This window comes from Alexandromys fortis, unplaced genomic scaffold (genome assembly GCF_014885135.2).
Source record: "Alexandromys fortis isolate MF-2015 unplaced genomic scaffold, M_Fortis_MF-2015_v1.1 scaffold_158, whole genome shotgun sequence".
NCBI lineage: Eukaryota > Metazoa > Chordata > Mammalia > Rodentia > Cricetidae > Alexandromys > Alexandromys fortis.
In genome coordinates this window covers 2,098,337-2,116,847 of record NW_026068039.1, presented here as the reverse complement: position 1 = coordinate 2,116,847, position 18,511 = coordinate 2,098,337, and the positions used below count along the sequence as shown (strand labels likewise).

The 18,511-nt window shown below is 41.6% G+C and overlaps 1 protein-coding gene across 2 annotated transcripts in view; it reads right to left on the bottom strand.

Annotated features, from left to right (window-relative positions):
* Gfpt1 (glutamine--fructose-6-phosphate transaminase 1) overlaps positions 1 to 18,086 on the bottom strand; it is a 55,489-nt gene extending 37,403 nt beyond the window's left edge. Inside the window, exons 1-6 of one of the 2 annotated variants that reach the window (XM_050165406.1) lie at positions 17,927 to 18,086; positions 8,337 to 8,444; positions 5,220 to 5,327; positions 4,354 to 4,479; positions 2,299 to 2,357; positions 740 to 874 (exon numbers count right to left, since the gene is read on the bottom strand). In XM_050165406.1, the coding sequence (XP_050021363.1) occupies positions 740 to 874; positions 2,299 to 2,357; positions 4,354 to 4,479; positions 5,220 to 5,327; positions 8,337 to 8,444; positions 17,927 to 17,933 (543 nt within the window). In that variant the 5' untranslated portion in view covers positions 17,934 to 18,086. Of the gene's footprint in view, positions 1 to 739; positions 875 to 2,298; positions 2,358 to 4,353; positions 4,480 to 5,214; positions 5,328 to 8,336; positions 8,445 to 17,926 lie in introns of those variants that run through there. The other variant, XM_050165407.1, reaches the window with a different exon arrangement.
* Positions 18,087 to 18,511: the final 425 nt, after the last annotated feature.

The following is an 18,511-nucleotide window of genomic DNA, read 5'->3' as shown; positions in this document are numbered from 1 at the left end:
GAAAAGAAAAGAAACTAGCACAGGGACTAGGGTGATAGCTCAGTTGCTAAAATGCTTGTCATACAAGCATGAGTTCAGTTTCCTAGCCCCCACATAAAAAGCTGGGCACAACAGTTTTAAGAAGATACCCAACACCAGTCTCACTTACACACACACACACACACACACACACACACACACACACACACACACGGAGATGCTGACAATAAAATACCTTAAAAATAAAGTTGTCTATTGTTAGAGTCCTTTGAATTAAAAATAATGAATCAGCATAGTTCCTGCACATCAAACTTCATTTTAAGAAAGTTACTTAAAATTAACATTAGCATAATTACTTTATTTTGCATGTGTATTGGATATGCATGATAGTATGTGTGTTAGTACACATGGTTGTGGTTATAGATGTGGGTGCGCAGTCGCATGGGTGAGTATAGGAAGAGGCCAAAGGTCTGATGCTAGCTGTCTTATTCGATTGTTCTGTGGCTTATATAATCAGGTAGGGATTCCTTACTTGAACCAAGAATTTGCTGATTCAGCTAGTATAGTCAACCAGACAGCTTGCTCCAAAATCCAGTTCCACCTCCTGGGAGCTAGAACCACAATAAGGCTTCCCTATCTACCCAGCATTTATGTGGGTGCTGGGGATCTGAACTCTGGTCCTCAAACTTTCATTGCAAGTGCTTTACTGCTGAATCATTATCTCAATCTGACATAATAATCATTAAGAATGATTTAATACCAGTTGTTGGATAACTCTCTCCACCAAGGTAGTAAAACTGATGTCTTGACTTTCCCAGTTATCATACATGTATTTGACAAGCTTGGCAATGGTTTCTGTGTCTGTTTCAGATTCAAAGTCATAGCCTTTGCTTTCCTGAAAGTAAAATAAAGAAAAAAGACACATTTAAATAAATACAATGTTCGAATATTTTTTAACTTAATGGTTCTTTTATGTTAACCTTTTAAAATTTTTTATTAGATTTATGTTATTTTATGTGTGGATGTTTTGCCTATATATATGTCTGTGCATATATGTGGTTGATGCCTTTGGAGATCAGAAGAGGGCATCAGATCCCCTGAAACTGGAATTACAGAATAGTTGTTAAACACCCTGTGGGTGACAGGAATCAAAACCAGGCCCTCTGCAAGAGCAACAAGTGTTCTCAACTACTGGTCCATCTCTTTAGCCCCCATGCAAATATTTTCTAGAATTTTTCTCCAAATGAATTTCTAATTGTATGTGTGCACATATATATGTGTGTGTGTGCACGTAGGAATGCGAGTATAGGCAGAAGTGTGTCACAGTGTGTGTTTGGAGGCCAGAGGACAACTCTGAGGAATCAGTTTTCCCTTTCCACCATGTGGGTTTCAAGTAATGAACTCAATGTTGTCAGCTTTCAGTGGCAAACATCTTACCCAAAGAGCCATTTCACCCCTCTAAAATCTTACTAATTATTAACTTTTTTTGGATGTCATACAGAATTTCCAAAAAATTTAAATTAATTGAATTAGTTAAAATTAATTTATAATAATAAATTTAATAAATTATTCAGTTAATATAATTCAATTAATGTTAATCAAAATTAAAGTCTGATTATAGAGAAACAATAACATTATTGAGTACAACTCAATACATTTAACATATATTCCTCATATAAATTAAATTATAAGTAATTAAAATAGGGGTTGGAGAGATGGCTCAGTGGTTAAGAGCACTGGCTGCTCTTCCAAAGAACTTGAGTTCAATTCCCAGCAACTACATGGCAGCTCACAGCCGTCTGTAGCTCCAGTTCCAAAGGATCCAACATGCTCACACAGACATACACGCAGGTCAAACACTAATGCATAAAATAAAAAAATCAATAAAGCATTTGAATAAATACATAAATAAATAAGGTGGGATATATGATATTAAAAATGCTAGTTCATAATGAGTAACAATTCTTTGGTGATCCTCAACTGTCCAATAAAGAGCCACTGGTTATACAGGGCTATTTTAAAGTTAAATTTAAAATCTAGCTTCTTTGTCACAGGCACTCAGCAGTCCCATATGCACAGACCCTGCTATGCTAGATACAGACAATTCCCATCACTGCGGAAACTCAACAGGCGCTGGGTGGCACTATCTCAGTACAGCACACAGCTGGCCCTCAGAATGCCCTGAAGCAATCAGAACAGCTCCAGTGTCAACAGAGAGAAATAAAACAAGCTGCACATCCTAGCAGTCTAAATAATGTTGCACGTCCCTGACTCAAAAGTAGTCTCAAAGATGGTATCTTCTGGGCTCACTTTACTTACCAAAAACTTTTTCAAGTCTTTGTAGTTGGTGATGATTCCATTATGGATAACAATAAATTCTAAAAGAGATAAAGTATTGACAAACTATAAGAAGTCTGATAAATGCTATGAATAGCTATGATTGTGGATAGATTTTCCTTTGGGTTTTGGCAGTGGTGCTGGGGGTCTGAATCCAGGACCTCCTGCATGTTAGGTAAATTCTCTGCCACTAAACTACCTCCTAACCCTGCTGTTTCATATTTTTGAGACAAGGTATCACATACAATGTAGCCCAGGCTTGCTTTGAACTAGTGGAAATTCTCCCGTGTCTGTAATCCAAATGCTAGGGTTACAGACATACACTACCACACCTGGTCTATGAATAGTCTTCTCAAGTCAGAAAGTTAATATACTAGTGGGTGTCCTCCAGTGTTGTATGCTTCTTACTGTGGCTTGCTATCGAGCAACTCAAGAGCACTGCTTCTGTGCTGATGTACAGTGTTAGTGTCCATGAAAATGAGGAAATACACCAGTTCTGATTTTTGCTACACTTAACTACTATCCTATCACGGGGAGTGAAAGGGGCAAAGCAAGTCTCCTGCGCCTGTTTCCTCCCTTGCAGAGTGCTACTCTACTTGACCACACTCTCTCTGTTCATTTATGCTTTGCTTAAGTATAAAAGTCTTTTCAGTTAAAACAATCTCAGTGACACTAACTAAAGTTTAAGAACTAATAACTACATAATTACCAAGTTCTATAAATTGATTTATGTAAGGTCCACATGACTCCTGGAATGTCACATTAAAATGTCAAAGTAAGCCGGGCGGACGCCTTTAATCCCAGCACTGGGAGGCAGAGGCAGGCGGATCTCTGTGAGTTTGAGGCCAGCCTGGTCTACAAGAGCTAGTTCCAGGACAGGCTCCAAAGCTACAAAGAAACCCTGTCTCAATTAAAAAATAAATGAAAAAAAAAATAAAATGTCAAAGTAGCATCCCAAGAGCAAATAAATATAATTCTGAGAGATCAAATTCATCTATTTTTATTAAACGATGACTGAAAAATGTTAAAAACAGCTAAGAGTTAACAGTGTTATGTGCAGCCATGGCAGTACCCATACAGTGTAGGTTTAAACTCATAAATCAAAAGTGTTTGGGTATGGCGACTCATGCACTCAGAAGGAAGAGACAGGAGGATTTCTGAGTTCAAGGCCAGCCTGGACAATATAGTGAGTTCCAGGCCAGCCAGGGCCTCATAGTGAAACCCTGTCAAAACAACAAAAAAGAGTAATTATTACTAAATACAATGGTTTTGTTGCCCAGTCTGGCCTGAACTCCTAGACTTAGGCACTCCTCCTGTCTCAGCCTTTTGTGTAACTAGGCATGTATTACCACATTTAATGTAAATCTAATTTCATATTATAGCATTCAAAATGTTCTCAGTATACCTAAGGATCTCATATTCGTCTCAAAAAAAGAAAAGTAATCAAGACTACTGAGCCTACTGGAATCATTTCAAAAAGAAACAGGAGCCAATTTGAATAAGCTCCCAGTGGGGCAAAACAGAAAAAGTGCTGCAGCGATACAAAGGGGTAACAGGTCTGTTTAGCAGGGCATGATGGCACACAGCTATAAGGGAGGTAAGGAAAGGAGGATTAATGCAAGTTCAAAGCTGGCCAGATCTACAAAGTGAGACCATTTTAAAAAACAACAAAGAAAAGACCAAAAAAAAAAAAAAATGAAGACATGGGGAAACCTTAAATAACATAATAGGAGTAGATATAATTAGCAATACTTAGACTACAGGAAACTCACAGATAAACAATATACTAAATTACAAGCGAAAGAGAGAAAACAACTATCATATTGAAGAGTTACCAATATTTATTATTGGAATCCCAAAAAAATCAATACATGGAGGACTGTTGAAATTTGGTGATGGGATCAAGTTTTGTGCATTCACTGAATGTTTTGAAATTTCTAGATGAGAATCTAATTAAAATAATAACATAAGCACCTTGATTCTCCTCCCATTACTGGCCCACTAAAATCCTTTCAAAGCACACACAGCTATTCATACCATTATTTTTATCAGAGCGTTGGGGGTGACTATTGACAGGACTAGGTTCTCCATGTGTTGCCCAACGGGTATGAGCTATTCCAAGATGTACATCAAATTCTATATCCAAGTCCATATCTTGTTGTTCTGTAGAAGATAAAATTTAAAACTCTAGTATTTGATAATGCTATAGACACATTATATTAAACATAACTACACCAGCCCCCCTATCCACAAGGTTGTGTGTCAAGATACTCAGGGATACCTGAAACTGCAGATGGTACAGAGCTCTACATATATAGCATGTGTTTTCCTGCACAATGTCACCATGTTTTCCACCTTAGGGAATTACTCACTGTGGCCGGTGGCTTCTGGCCAAACCGTTTTCTGCTTGAGATGTGACAGCAGAATTAGCACTAATTTGTTTCCTTCTGAAACAGAAGGTTCATTCTTACCACACCTCTTGGCAGACTCAGCATTTGATTTGCCTTCTTTCCTTGTTAAGTAAGAACTTTCACCCTCTCCTGTCACAAGAAGCACCTTCTGGCTTCTCTGGCAGATCAGCAAACCAGCATCTTGCTTTTGGGGTGATTATCAAGCAAAGTAAAAACTATGCCAAGTGGAGACATATAAGCAGGCCACCTATGCGAGTCCCATCCTCAGGATGATGCTTCTGAAGCTTCTTCACTTAGAGCTCTGAGCTGCCCCCTATGCCCACTGCACCTAATTTCCTTCCTAGTTGCTATGATTATTTTTGAAGCGTAGGGACAATTTAAACCCAAGCAGTCAACAAAATTACTTTTCTTCCTTCTCTTCAACCTTTAAATCTACCTTAAAATGGGTCCCAAAAAAGGGTAGAATGGGAAAAATCAAACTAAGTACATTACTGTGAACTTCTTCATCCAGTGCCTTAACTTTTCCTTTCTTCTTAATGAGCTGAATTTTGCAGGCATTCGCTTCCCAGTCTTTGTCATTACCTCCATCAAGTCCCACTCCTAAATTAGCAAGAGGCAGATAAGAAAGCAAGACTTAGAAACTGGTTGTTAAGAATACCAATATGAGGCCGGCGGTCAGCACTCGGGAGGCACAGGCAGGTGGATCTCTCTGAGGGAGGCCAGCCTCGTCTACAAGAGCTAGTTCTGGGACAGGAACCAAAAAGCTACGGAGAAACCCTGTCTGGGGGGGGGGGGGAGAATACCAATATGAGGCAAAAAAAAATAGTAATAATAAAGGGAGATTATATATTCATCTAATTAATTCATTTACCAAGTAGATTTTTCTGAAAATCTACCATGTGTTGAGATAGTGAGAGATGCTTAAAACAAAAACTGAAAATAAGGCTGATTTAGCATGAATGGGGCCTTGTGTTCAAACCCAGCATCAGAATTCTAAGAGGGTAAGAGAAGAGAGGTCAGGAAAGGGGTTATAATAGAGAGCTCAATTCTTGTCTGTTCAGAAAACAGGCAGAGAAAGAACAATGATAATCATCATTATTACTTATAATGAACAATTGCTGCCAGGCAGTGGTGGAGCACGCCTTTAATCCCAGCACTTGGGAGAGACAGGTGGATCTCTGTGAGTTCAAGGCCATAATGGTGTATAAAGTGAGTTCCAGAACAGCCAGGGCTACACAGAGAAAACCTGCCTTGGAAAAACAAGCAAACAAACAAAAAAGCCCAAGCAATTGCTATAGAAATTATAAACTGAGAACAAGCGCCACAGGCACTCACTTCTGAAGGTGAAAACCAGTCATAGTCAGGAAAGCAGCTCTTGAAATTTTACTTAGATTACTAAGTAACTTGAAAAACTTCCTTAGACCCTGAAGGTCATTTCAAGCAAAAATAATGTCAAGAAAAATTAGCAAATGCTCTGAAAATGGCACAGAGAGGAGGATGGGTTGGTGAGGGAGAAAGAGGACATTACAGCTGCAATACAACAAAAATGGAGAAGGCCTGACTTAAATTTCAGCAGGTGATGGTGATGAATGAGAGAAACACAAAGCCTGGATGAGAAGGCATTAGATAGACTAGGTTCTCTCCTGAGTTCAAAGGATCTGTAGAAAGATTAGTAGTAGAAGGGACATAGAACAGAATGAGGTATGAGTGAGGACCACAGTGTTCAGTTCAATTATGAACCTGAAAAGTGATCTGTCCAGGAAGATACTTCTAGAAGGTAGCTAGAAACACGAGCCTGAAACTTAGAAAGCACACTTGGACTAGAAATACATAAGCCAAATGTGGTACCACGTGCCTGTATTCCTAGCACTCCACAGGCTGAAGCAAGAGGATGGTAAGGTTGAGGCCAGTGTGGTCTATGAAGAAAGACTGTCTTAAAACTGAAACCAAACACGTGGATTATAAATCACAATGTATCGGGTAATGAAATCAACTTATGAAAATACAAAGACAAGTAGAATGAAGAAAGAGTCTCTGTGGCTGGGAGGAGTGGTCATGCCTACAACTTCAGACTTGGGAAAAAAGGTCTGCCTGGGCTATAGAGCAGACCTAACCTCAAATAAATAAATATAAAATAAATCTTAAGAGCATTATTATTTAAGCAACAGCCATAAGAAAAGGCATCTCCAAAGCTGACAGAAAATATAATCAGCATCCATATGGGAAGATATGTTGCTAGAAAAGCTACAAACGGAGAATCTGAACAATAAAGACACAGGACTGGGCATAACTCAGCACTGCCCTAGCATCTGTGACCTTGGCCTCTATTCCCTGTACTACTAAAACAGGAAGAGAAACCAACACTGAGATCCTTAGAAAGACTTTCATGGTTGGCCCTTGATTGGCATCTAGCATCTTAGATTTCAGGAGCATGTCTACCCCTGAGAGGAGTGAGTGTGCTTCCTGTGCCTAGAATGTTCATGGAAACAGTGTGTCCTCTGGGATGGACTGCTGCTAGGGAAATCAAGGATACCCTGTTAAAAGAGGCCTCCTGGAAGCTGGAGCCTGCTTTCCTGCAGAGTTCATCCTACACCCGCTGCTGTTCTGATTTTGTTCTGGATTCTTCCGCTGTAGTGAATCATAGAGCTATGTGTTCAGCTCTTTGCTGAGGCTCATGAGTCACTCTAGGAACCATGGAATGGAAGCTTCTGCTGAACCCCAACTCTGAGCTAGAGTCAAACCGACCCTGCCAGAAAGTAAGTTTTACTTAGCTTGTCATTTACATAAAACAGAAGGATCTTGGTTTGGGATATCACTCAGTAGTAGAGCGGTTACCTAGCATGGACAAGACCCTAAAGTTCAATCTCCAACACAAAAAGAAAAAAAAAAATCATGTTTAAATGACATAGCATGGGTCCATGGAGAAAAAAAGAAATGGAAAAACATGGATTTTTTTAGGGGCTGGAGAGATGGCTCAGAGGTTAAAAACTGTTCTCGCAGGAAATCTGAGTTCAGTTCTGAGCACCCACGCCAAGCAGCTCACGACAACACGTAACTCTAGCACCTGTGTTCATGCACACACAATTTAAAAAATAATAAGAAACCTTTTTAAAAAGAACAAAGAATTTATAAGGTAAGATGCTCTACAACTTGTTCCCATAAAAATGTGCTATGATTTATGTTTTTATAGTCAACTTTTATTTTTTTGTTCCTGCAGCCCAGGCTGGCCTCAGACTTATATATCTAAGGATGAATCTGAACATACCTTCCTGCCTCCACCTCCTCGGTGCTGGGATTATAGGTATGAACATCAAACCCAGTTTGTGTGGTGCTAGGGATAAACCCAAGGCTTCAAGTATGCTAACAACTAAGCCACATCCCCAGTCCTACAGCAGCATCTTTTATAAAGGAAATTACCATGAGAACAATATCCACACAAACAATAGTACTCTTGAAATGGCATAAGGAAACCCTTTAGATATGATGAAAGACAGAAATTCTTCAGACTTGAATTTACAACACAACAAAGAAAACAGGTCTCCTAAAAATAATAGACTATTTAGATTCAAGAATCAATGCAAACCCATAGTATATTTTTAAAGAAAATACCAGCAGAATCATATCCTCTGTATTCCAGTCTCTGAAGGCCTTTGATTAGGGTCTCCAAGATTTCTCGTCTTGTTCGGGGAACATGATAATTTAAATAGGCAAATATTCCTGCAAAATAAATAAATAAATAAACAAACAAATAAATAAATAAATATTTAATGGACAATCAAATCTGATATAATTACATTTAGGCTATGCAGAAATATAAAGCTAGATTTCACCTTCAGAAAAGAAACTATTGGGCAATATTATTTTCAGCGTGTGACTTGTTTACACTGCATTTGTTTAACTCTGTGGAGCTGTGCTACTGTGCCTGCCTAAAACACCTGATGGTCCTAACAAAGAGCTGAACAGCCAATAGCAAGGCAGGGGCTAGGACAGGCGGGGCTGGCAGGAAGAAAGGATAAAAGGAGAAATGAGGCGACCCAGGAGCAAGAGAATAGAAGAGGATATCCCAGCGCTCAGCCACCCAGTCAGTTACGGAGTAAGAAGGAAAGTAAAATATACAAAAGTAAGAAAGATGAAAGCCCAGAGGCAAAAGGTAATGGGGATAGTTTAAGAAAAGCTGGTAAGAAACACGCCAGGCTAAGCCTTCGTGTATAATTTATTTGGGAGTTGAGTGGCGAGTCCCCCCAAAAGCCAAGAATAAAAAATTCATATAATAATAAACCTTCATCTCAAATTATTTAGAACCCATGGAACTTTTTCAAACAGGATCTTCTTATAAACATTAACAAATTCTTATAAAAGATTAACAAAAATATGTCAAAATAAATGTCTAGTTATTTTTAACAAAGCTTAAAAAGTTAAGTCATTTATTTCCTTCACTGCCATTTTTCAACTAAAATTTATTTTTTAAAAATTAAATTTGTAGGCTATATACTATTACATTAAACACACGCATACCTTCTAGAAAGTTTCCCTCTGCCCCCCAAGACAGGGCTTCTTTGTAGCTTTAGAGCCTGTCCTGGAACTCGCTCTGTAGACCAGGCTGGCCTCAAACTCACAGAGACCTAACTGTCTCTGCCTCCCGAGTGCTGGGATTAAAGGCATTCGGCACCACTGCCTGGCTCTAGCAAGCATTTTAAGTCACAAATAGTTCATATAACAATAGCGAAAATGACTGTTTACTTCCACTATTCAATGAAGTTTAGGGATAAACTGTTTTTAAAAATTTTATTTTGTTGCCGGGCAGTGGTGGCACAGTGGTGGCAGGAGGAACTCTGAGTTGGAGGCCAGCCTGGTCTAGAAGAGCTAGTTCCAGGACAGGCTCCAAAGCTACAGAGAAACCCTGTCTCAAAAATCAAAAAGAAAAAACAACAAACGGATTTGCTTTGTTGTTGTTGTTGTTGTTTTTTTTTTGTTTTTTTTGTTTTTTTTTTTTTTTTTTTTGAGACAAAGGAGAAAAACAACAAATGGATTTGCTGTCCTGGAACTTGCTCTGTAGAGCAGGCTGGCCTTAAACTCAGATCCACCTGCTCTGCCTCCTTAGTGTTGGAATTAAAGGTGTGCACCACCACTGCCAGGCGATAATTTAGTTTTTTTCCCCAGAGCTGGAGACCACATTTGAGTCAAATGTTCTATCATTCAACTACAACCCAACACAATAATTTAATAATAAAAAAAACTCACCTAAATATATTAACTCAAGCCTCAAAATGGCTTAAATGAGGTTCAGGTGCCATCATGGAAGAGGAGAGACTATGGAGCCATAGAGGAGGACCAGAGCACAAGTGTCTCCAGGACAAGGCAGGCCTCTGCACTCGTGAACTCACACTAACTGTGGTTGCCTGCTCTAACGTGGAGTGGGACAGGGTTCATGAACCTCACCCTTACTGAAGAGCTATGGATAGTTGAGCTATGGCTTCTGAAGGAGAGCCAGTTGTCTTATGGCTCCTAGTAGGTCATAGCACCCTTCCGCATCCCTAAAGTCCCTCTTACCCCGCCCTCTTCTAATCCGTACTTCTACAAGGGCGACTGAATAGAACGTCTATTTGCTGCTGTATGTCTGGTTGGTTTCACTCAACACAATGTCCTGCAGTTTTTCACCATGTTCCTGCAAATGGCAGGGTTTCACTGTTTTGTGACTGAGTAGTATTCTATTGTTACACTCATGTTCCTTATCCATCCACCAATTAAAAGCCTCCGCCTCCTGAGTGCAAGTACTACACGTGTGAAGCATCATGCCTGATTTGTATTTTGTAAAGTGTTGCAATAAACATGGGGTCGAAATTCTCTTTGGCTAAAGTATTTCATCTCAAATGCTCACTAGTGGAATTACTGGATAAACAGTTTTATTTTTAGTTTCTGCAATATGAGTGCAGGTGTGTACATGCAACAGTGCACTATGTGGAGGTCAAAGGGCAATTGTTGGGAATGGGTTCTTCTACTGTGAAGGTTCAGGGAATCTAACTCAGGTTGTCAGGTTTGCAAAGTCAGTACTTCTACTGTCTGAGCCAGCTCACTGGCCTCCCTTTGAGACAGAGTCTCACTATGCAGCCCAGACTGGCACAAATTTACAATCTTTCTGCCTCCGCCTCCTGAGTGCAAGGACTACACGTGTGAAGCATCATGCCTGATTCCCTAATATTAATTTATTAAAAAATTAAATGCTAACTACATAAACAGATTTGTTTTTGTTTGCTGGCTCAAATATCTGGATTCAAGTAATCCCCAACTCAGTTTCACTAGAACCTAGGACCTTGGCATGTGCCATTATGCCCAGCCCAAAGTAAACTGTATCTAAGGTATTAACACTGTTTTAAAAATCTACTTAAAAACTATTTTTAAATGTTTTATTTATTTGTATATATATTCTGCACATGCATTTTACGTGGAGGTTAAGGACAACTTGAAAGAGTCAGTCCTCAGACGGGCAGTGGTGGCACAGGCCTTTAATCCCAGCACTCAGGGAGGCAGAGGCAAGCAAAACTTTGTGAGTTCCAGGACAGCCATGGATACATAGAGAAACCCCGTCTTGAAAAACCAAACAAAGAAAGATTCAGTCATCTCCTTTTCTGTGAATTCCAGAGATAAAACTCTGGCCCCCAAATATTCTTTTTTTTTTTTCCCCGAGACAGGGTTTCTCTGTGTTTTTTTTGGAGCCTGTCCTGGAACTAGCTCTTGTAGACCAGGCTGGTCTTGAACTCACAGAGATCCGCCTGCCTCTCCCCCAAATATTCTTAAATTGTATTTATTTTGTGTGTGTGAGTGCACATGTGTGCGCCATGGTGTATATACATAGAGGACAGAAAGCGGGAGTCTTCTTGCAGTCCTTTCTCTCCTTACAACATGTGGGGTCTGGAAATTGAACTCAGATCATCAGATTGGCAGTAAGCAGTACCTTTACCCACTAAACCATCTTTGTCAGCCCAAAAAACCCACTCTCCTGTGTCTGACGAATCTCAGAATGCCAGAGACAGGACTGTGACAGCACCTGCAGCCACTGTATTTGCATTCAATTTTGTTTTCTCTGACAAAGAACAATCCCTTGAAGGCAACTCCCTTGAGCCATCTCTCCAGAGACAGTGCTATCAATCCCTTCATAATATCTTCTAATACTTTCTAGGTAACCTGAAACACACAGTTGAACATTCGCAAGTCACAAGAAACAACACTAACTTTTGCTCAGTGCTAAAAAGGGGTAAAATAAAGGTTTCCTAATTAATAGCTTAAAAAAACTGAGTCAAAGTCGGGTGCAGTAGTGAACACTTTTAATCCCAGCACTCTGGAAATAGAGGCACGTAGATCTCTGTGAGTCTACACAGCACGTTTCAGGACAGCAAGGGCTGCTAAATAGAGAAACCCTGTCTTGAAAAACCAAGAGTAGTAGTAATAATAATTTGAATCAAAGTTACTAGGCTTAGTTTTAAAAGTTTCTAGAACCTTTTTTATTTTTACTTTATTGTATTAAAAAACCTTTTTTATTCTTGCGAATTTTAGATCTGCAGGAGCAGGCATCAGACAGGTCTTACAAACCCGTTCCCAGGCTGGAGAGATGGCTCAGTGGTTAAGAGCATTGCCTGCTCTTCCAAAGTTCCTGAGTTCAATTCCCTGCAACCACATGGTGGCTCACAACCATCTGTAATGAAGTCTGGTGCCCTCTTCTGGCCTGCAGGCATACACACAGACAGAATATTGTATACATAATAAATAAATATTAAAAAAAAAAACCCGTTCCCTCTTCTATGGCTCATTTCTAGTAGCCTTGGCATCTACTAACCTCTCCCTTTCCTAGGAAATGTGTCCTAAACAATTAGCAAATTCCCCTCACAGTTTCTCTATATCCACTATGATTTCTAAGGCTGTTAAACAGTACTGGTTTTATGAGTCACCCTAGCAACCAGTTTCGGCATCCCTCAATTGCCTTCAAAGCCATTAGACAGTTTAATTACAAAAAAGTTTTTAAAATATTCATTTCAGGATACTTTCAAACTGCAAGCTCTCTTACTGTTTTTGAGTAGAGACTGTCATTATAAAAAGTCATTTATATATACCATCACATTGAAAAGATGCAACTCCAATTTATTTAATATCCAGCAATACCTATGAAAAGCAGGGGTAGTTTTAATGAACTGAAGATACAACTCAGCAAAACCAAAATGAATACAAATATGACAGACATTGGATTTCAAAGGATCAAGAGGCTGGAGAGATGGCTCAACGGTTAAGAGAGGGCTGGGGTTCTCCCAGAATTAAACGGCTGGGGAGCTGGGAGTGTAGCAATTTGGTAGAGTGAGTACCAAGTATGAAAGAAGCCCTGAGTTGATCCCCAGGACCCCATATGAGACATGGCAGCACATCTCTAAAATCTCAGCACTTGGGGAGGTAGAGGCAAGAACCAGAAGTTCAAGGTCATTTTTGGCTATGTAAGTTCCAGCCTGGACTACACCAGAACCTATCCAAATCAACCAACAGGGGAGGCAGCAACATGGCACTGGTGATATAATTCCTGAGTGGTAGAGTGCTTTATGAGAAGCCTTAGATTTGTCTCCAGAAACACCAGAAACAAAAACATAAATGGAGCTAGAAGATGAGGAGAAGGCTAGGAGGTTAAGAGAGCACTTGCTGTTCTTGCAGAAGACCAGGGTTTGGTGCCCAGCACCTACATGGCAGCTCAGAACTGTCTGTAACTCTAGTTCCCAGGGATTCAATGCCATCTTCTGCCCTCGTCTGAGACACTGCACATACATGGCACACACAAATATATGCAAGAAAAACACTTTTACACATAAATACATAAAAAATTAAATTACTATGCCGGGCGATGGTGGTGCATGCCTTTAATCCCAGCACTCGGGAGGCAGAGGCAGGCAGATCTCTGTGAGTTCAAGACCAGCCTGGTCTACAGAGCTAGTGCCAGGACAGGCTCCAAAGCCACAGAGAAACCCTGTCTCGAAAAACCAAAAAAAAAAAAAAAAAAAAAAAAAAAATTAAATTACTAAGTAAAAAAAAAAAAAAAAAAGAACCATGCATGATGGCTCACACCTGAAATGTCAGGTAGGACTAGAATTACTGAGTTTGAGATCAGCAGCCTGGACTACATAGTTTATGATGGTGTGCTGACTTTTTTCTAATTTGATATAAACTGGATCACCTGGGCAGAGACCCTCACTGTCTCCACCAGACTGGCCTATGAATATGCCTGAGAGAAATCTTGACTAATGATCGATGTGGAGGAGCCGAAACCACTGTGGACAGTACTGCCCATAAACGGGTGTTATATAAGAACGCAAGCTGGACAAGCTTTAGAGAGCAAACCAGTAAGCAGCTCCTGTTTCTCCACGGTCCCTGCTTCAGCTCCTGCCTCAAGCTCCTGCCCTTGCTTTCCTCAATGAGACTCTAACCTGTAAGATATAACAAACCCTGCCCTCTCCAAGCTGACTTTGATCATGACAGTAATAGGAAAGCAAAGTAGCCTAGGTAAGTGCCTCCAAAATAAACAAACAATAAAAAGAGGCAAGAATCAAGAATAAAAGACAAAACAATTTAAAATAGGTACCCAGTTCTCTGGGAAATAAATAATAATAAGGTATTACTGGGTTAATATACTGTTATCCAAATTTGCTTGACTACAAAATCTTTTTTTTAAATATTTTGAGTGCTCTATCTGCATGTATGACTTTATGCCAGAAGAGGGCATCAGATTCCACTAGAGACGGTTGTGAGTCACCACGTGGTTGCTGGGAACTGAATTTAGGACCTCTGGAAGAGCAGTCAGTGCTCTTAACCACTGAGCCATCTCTCCAGCCTCATACAAAATCTTTTGATTGATGGCCCAAACATATAGTAAACACTTTGACAGTTTTATCAGAATATTGAATTGAAAAACACATAACATAGAATTTTAGTTTTTATTCTTTTGCTTTAATGTTTACAATACTGAAAAAAATGTAATCTTTCAGAAAAATTAGGTAGCAGGAAGTTTGTAAATATTCTCATTTTCATGAATATCTCTGCCTAAAAATTTTATTTCAACAATTAAAACATTAAAATAATTGTTTTCCTAGTTCTAGTTCTGCCGTGGCTTTTTCAGTTTTGGTAGTGGATAAATGAATAAAATATACTCAATAGTGAAAGTGTAAAATCTACTCTAGAGCTTCACAGCTTGAGAATAGCTATTGTAATTATACAGAAACTCATGTAGAGACTTTGGGCAGGGTTAATTTTGACATGTGATGCTTATTTGTAAGTTTTTTAAAAATGAATTTTATATAGAATTAAAGTAATTCTAATAAAAATTTTTAAAAAGTTAAAAGAGATGGGAGGTAGACATTGCTATAACCCCAATCCTGGAGGAGCTAGGGTAGAAGGATAGGACTCATGGCTGTTTGAATAGAGCGTGGCACTATGGGGTGAGGCCTTGTTAAAGCAAGCGTGGCTTTGTTGGAGGAGGTGTGTCTTTTAAGGTCTCAGAAGCTCAAGCTGGGCCCAGTGGCTCACAGTCTCTTCCCGTTGCCTGTGGATCAAGATGTATTGCTCTCAGCTCCTTCTACAATACCAAGTCTGCCTGCAAGTCACCATGTTTCCTGCATTAAATAATGGACTACCCCTCTGAACCTGGTGTCTCTTCACAGCAATAAAGCCCTAACTAAGACACAAGTTCTAATCTGGCATACATCAAAGTCTGGGAAAGGAAGAAAACAAAATGAAACGGAAGAAAAAAATAACCTCATCTTTAAATCTCAGATTTTTACCTTAAAGGCAAAGAGCTGAAAGGCAGGGTCTTAGAAATGCTTCAAATTCTGTGTGCTAGCACACTCACTGTTCATAGTCAGTGAAACTCAGGTTAACGGCTGGCCTGCACTAGTAGCCACTGTAACTAACAATGTCTCCTAAGGCTTCCTTCAGGAACTAGATTTGATTTCTGTTTTCTTTTTGTTTTACACTTTCCTTCCTGGAACAAGATGAGGAAATAACCTGCAACCAGAATGTCAGGTACTTTACTACGTACATAGCTCATCACTCAAACACAGTTAATTGGCTGGGAGTGGCTGCAGAGTCCTGTAATCCCAGCACTTAGTCTTAAAGGAGGATCAGAAGTTCAAGGCTATTCCCAGCTACAGTGAATTCAAGGCCAAGAGAGGTGAGAAAACAGCTAACTACCAAATGAACACACTAGTAATCACCCAGCTTGTAAGTCCCCCACTTACAACTCCAAACTACCTTACAGATGTTTTGCAAAACCGATTTAATTAAACTGTAAAAGCTAATTGGTTATGAAGTCAGCCCTACACTGATTTCAATACACTATAGGTGTCTCCATTTGATGCTTTAGAATCTAGAATCTCTTAAGCCTTAACCTGCTCTTCATTTTCAGGAGAAATGATTAGACCCAGGGAAAACCGCACTAATGTGTACAACCCACCTCCTGCTCAGCTCTTTCAAGAGAAAGACTACGAAGAAGGTTTCTTAACAGCTTCAACCCTACAACACCTCTCCTTAAAACTTCTTCTTTCTTGGGAGCCAGGCATGGTACGGCGGTCCATGCCCAGAATCTCAGCACTCATGAGGCTGAAGGAGAGCTATGATCTGGGCAAGAGAGTATCTCTAAAAGTGCTCTTTATTCTAGTGGTAACATCAACTGTCAATTTTATTTTATTTTATTTTTTTTTTTGGTTTTTCGAGACAGGGTTTTTCTGTGGTTTTGGAGCCTGTCCTGGAACTAGCTCTTGTAGATCAGGCTGGTCTCGAACTCACAGAGATCCGCCTCCCTCTGCCTCCCAAGTGCTGGGATTAAAGGCATGCGCCACCACCTGGCTCAACTTTCAATTTTAAAAGAAAAGGTAAGAACATAACTCTTTTTATGGACTGTTAATGGCTCATTCCCATTTTTGAGTATTATTAGTCATGACACACAATTCTCACAGTAACACTTTCAAATAATCTTAAAACATGGAATAAAACGGCCTAACTTTGTTTTTTTTTAATGGTTCTAGTAAAGGCATACTTTAAAGAGCTGCACATGCATGGTGTGTGATCTCTGGCCAGGACTCTTGCTCTGTTTCTTTCACAAGATCAGCTCTGAGGCCACTTCATCAAGTTATTGATTTAGTAATGGTTCCTCTTGAGAGACTTAATCGCAGGAAGTTAATGTGCAAAATCACTGTCGGAGTTCTAGCTTGAGTTCTACTAGATGCGCCACCATCGCCCGGCTTCAGTATTTTCTTTTTAAGTGCAAGATAAATTCAAGAAATGCTACCAGCCAGGTGTCATTCATATTTGTAACTACAGCACTTGGGACAGTGAGGCAGGACACTGAATTCCGGACCAACCTAGACTACTGAGCGGGACCCAGTTACAAAAAGAAAAAAAAAAAGCCGGGCGGTGGTGGCGCACGCCTTTAATCCCAGCACTCGGGAGGCAGAGGCAGGTGGATCTCTGTAAGTTCGAGGCCAGCCTGGTCTACAAGAGCTAGTTCCGGGACAGGAACCAAAGCTACAGAGAAACCCTGTCTCGAAAAACCAAAAAAAAAAAAAAAAAAAAAAAAAAAAAAAAAAGGGGGGGGGGGGGGGGGGGTGAAGGAAGGCGGGGGGTGTGGGGATGAGGGGGTGTGGCTAGGGGGCAGAGGACTCGCTTAGCAAGCTGACTTTATGAGTTTAACCCCCAGTACCACACAGTGTGCCCACCGGTTGCCTCACTCACCGGGTGGACCCTCCTGCGGGCACCTCCACACCTCCTCTGTGGGCACTTTCAGCCCCACACTTCCTCTAAGGTAGACATTTATCTATCCTCGGAGCTCCACGCAAAGGTGCCCCTTGAGCACCCTGATATCCTTCCTTCCAGACACCCCCACCGCCCCAGCCCCTTTAGTAGCTCTGACTCACGGGGGCCCCCACAATCTCCTTGGCGGCCCCTGTCTCCAGCATATTAACTCCGGCCGCCCGCTCAACCCAGGAATCCCCATCTTGGAGTCCCTGCCCCACGCACGCCCTTCTCCCCACACACCCTTCTCCTCAGGACCTCGGCCCCTCAGGCCATCTCTCTCCTCGGGACCCCCGCCCCAAGGCCGCTCGTTGACCCGCACAGTCCACCTCCGCCTTCACTGCGCGGGCCCTGCGGCCGCCACACGCCCCCATTGCGGCCCTTACCGCACATGATGCTGGTCGCGGGGCGAGAGCCGAGCGGTCGGGCGCGCGAGAGCTTCGGAAACGAGGACGAGCGTGGGCCGGGGTGGCAGCGACGAGACGGACTCCAGGATGCGACTGCACGGACACGACTGCCGGACTCGCGGCTCGGCCCTCAACCGCCGCCCCGCCCCCCGGCAACGCGCGCCGCCGCGGCTCTCCCATTGGGCCACGCCCGCGCCGCTCACGCGCAGGCCTCGGCCCCCCGCCCAATGCGCGCAGGCGCGGGGCTCGGGGCAGCGGAGACGTGGCAGGGGCTCGTCCAGCATCCGGCTCAGGTTCCCGGAGCCGCCCGTCTAGGGTGAGCCGTGCGGCGGAGGCGGAGTGGGAGAGAGGGAATATTTACAGAACACTTTGCAACCCGCGAGGAGCAGAGAGAAAGAAAACCGGAGGAAGGAAGGGAGAGCTTAGGGACAGACACGCCAGTGTGGAGCAGGGACGGTGGCCGGAACTGGGCGGGTAGCGCAGAGGTGCAGGAGCCTGCAGGCTGCCCTCGGGCTGCCTTTCCGGTGATGGCCTGGGCGGTAGACGAGATGCTCGGCGCCCCAG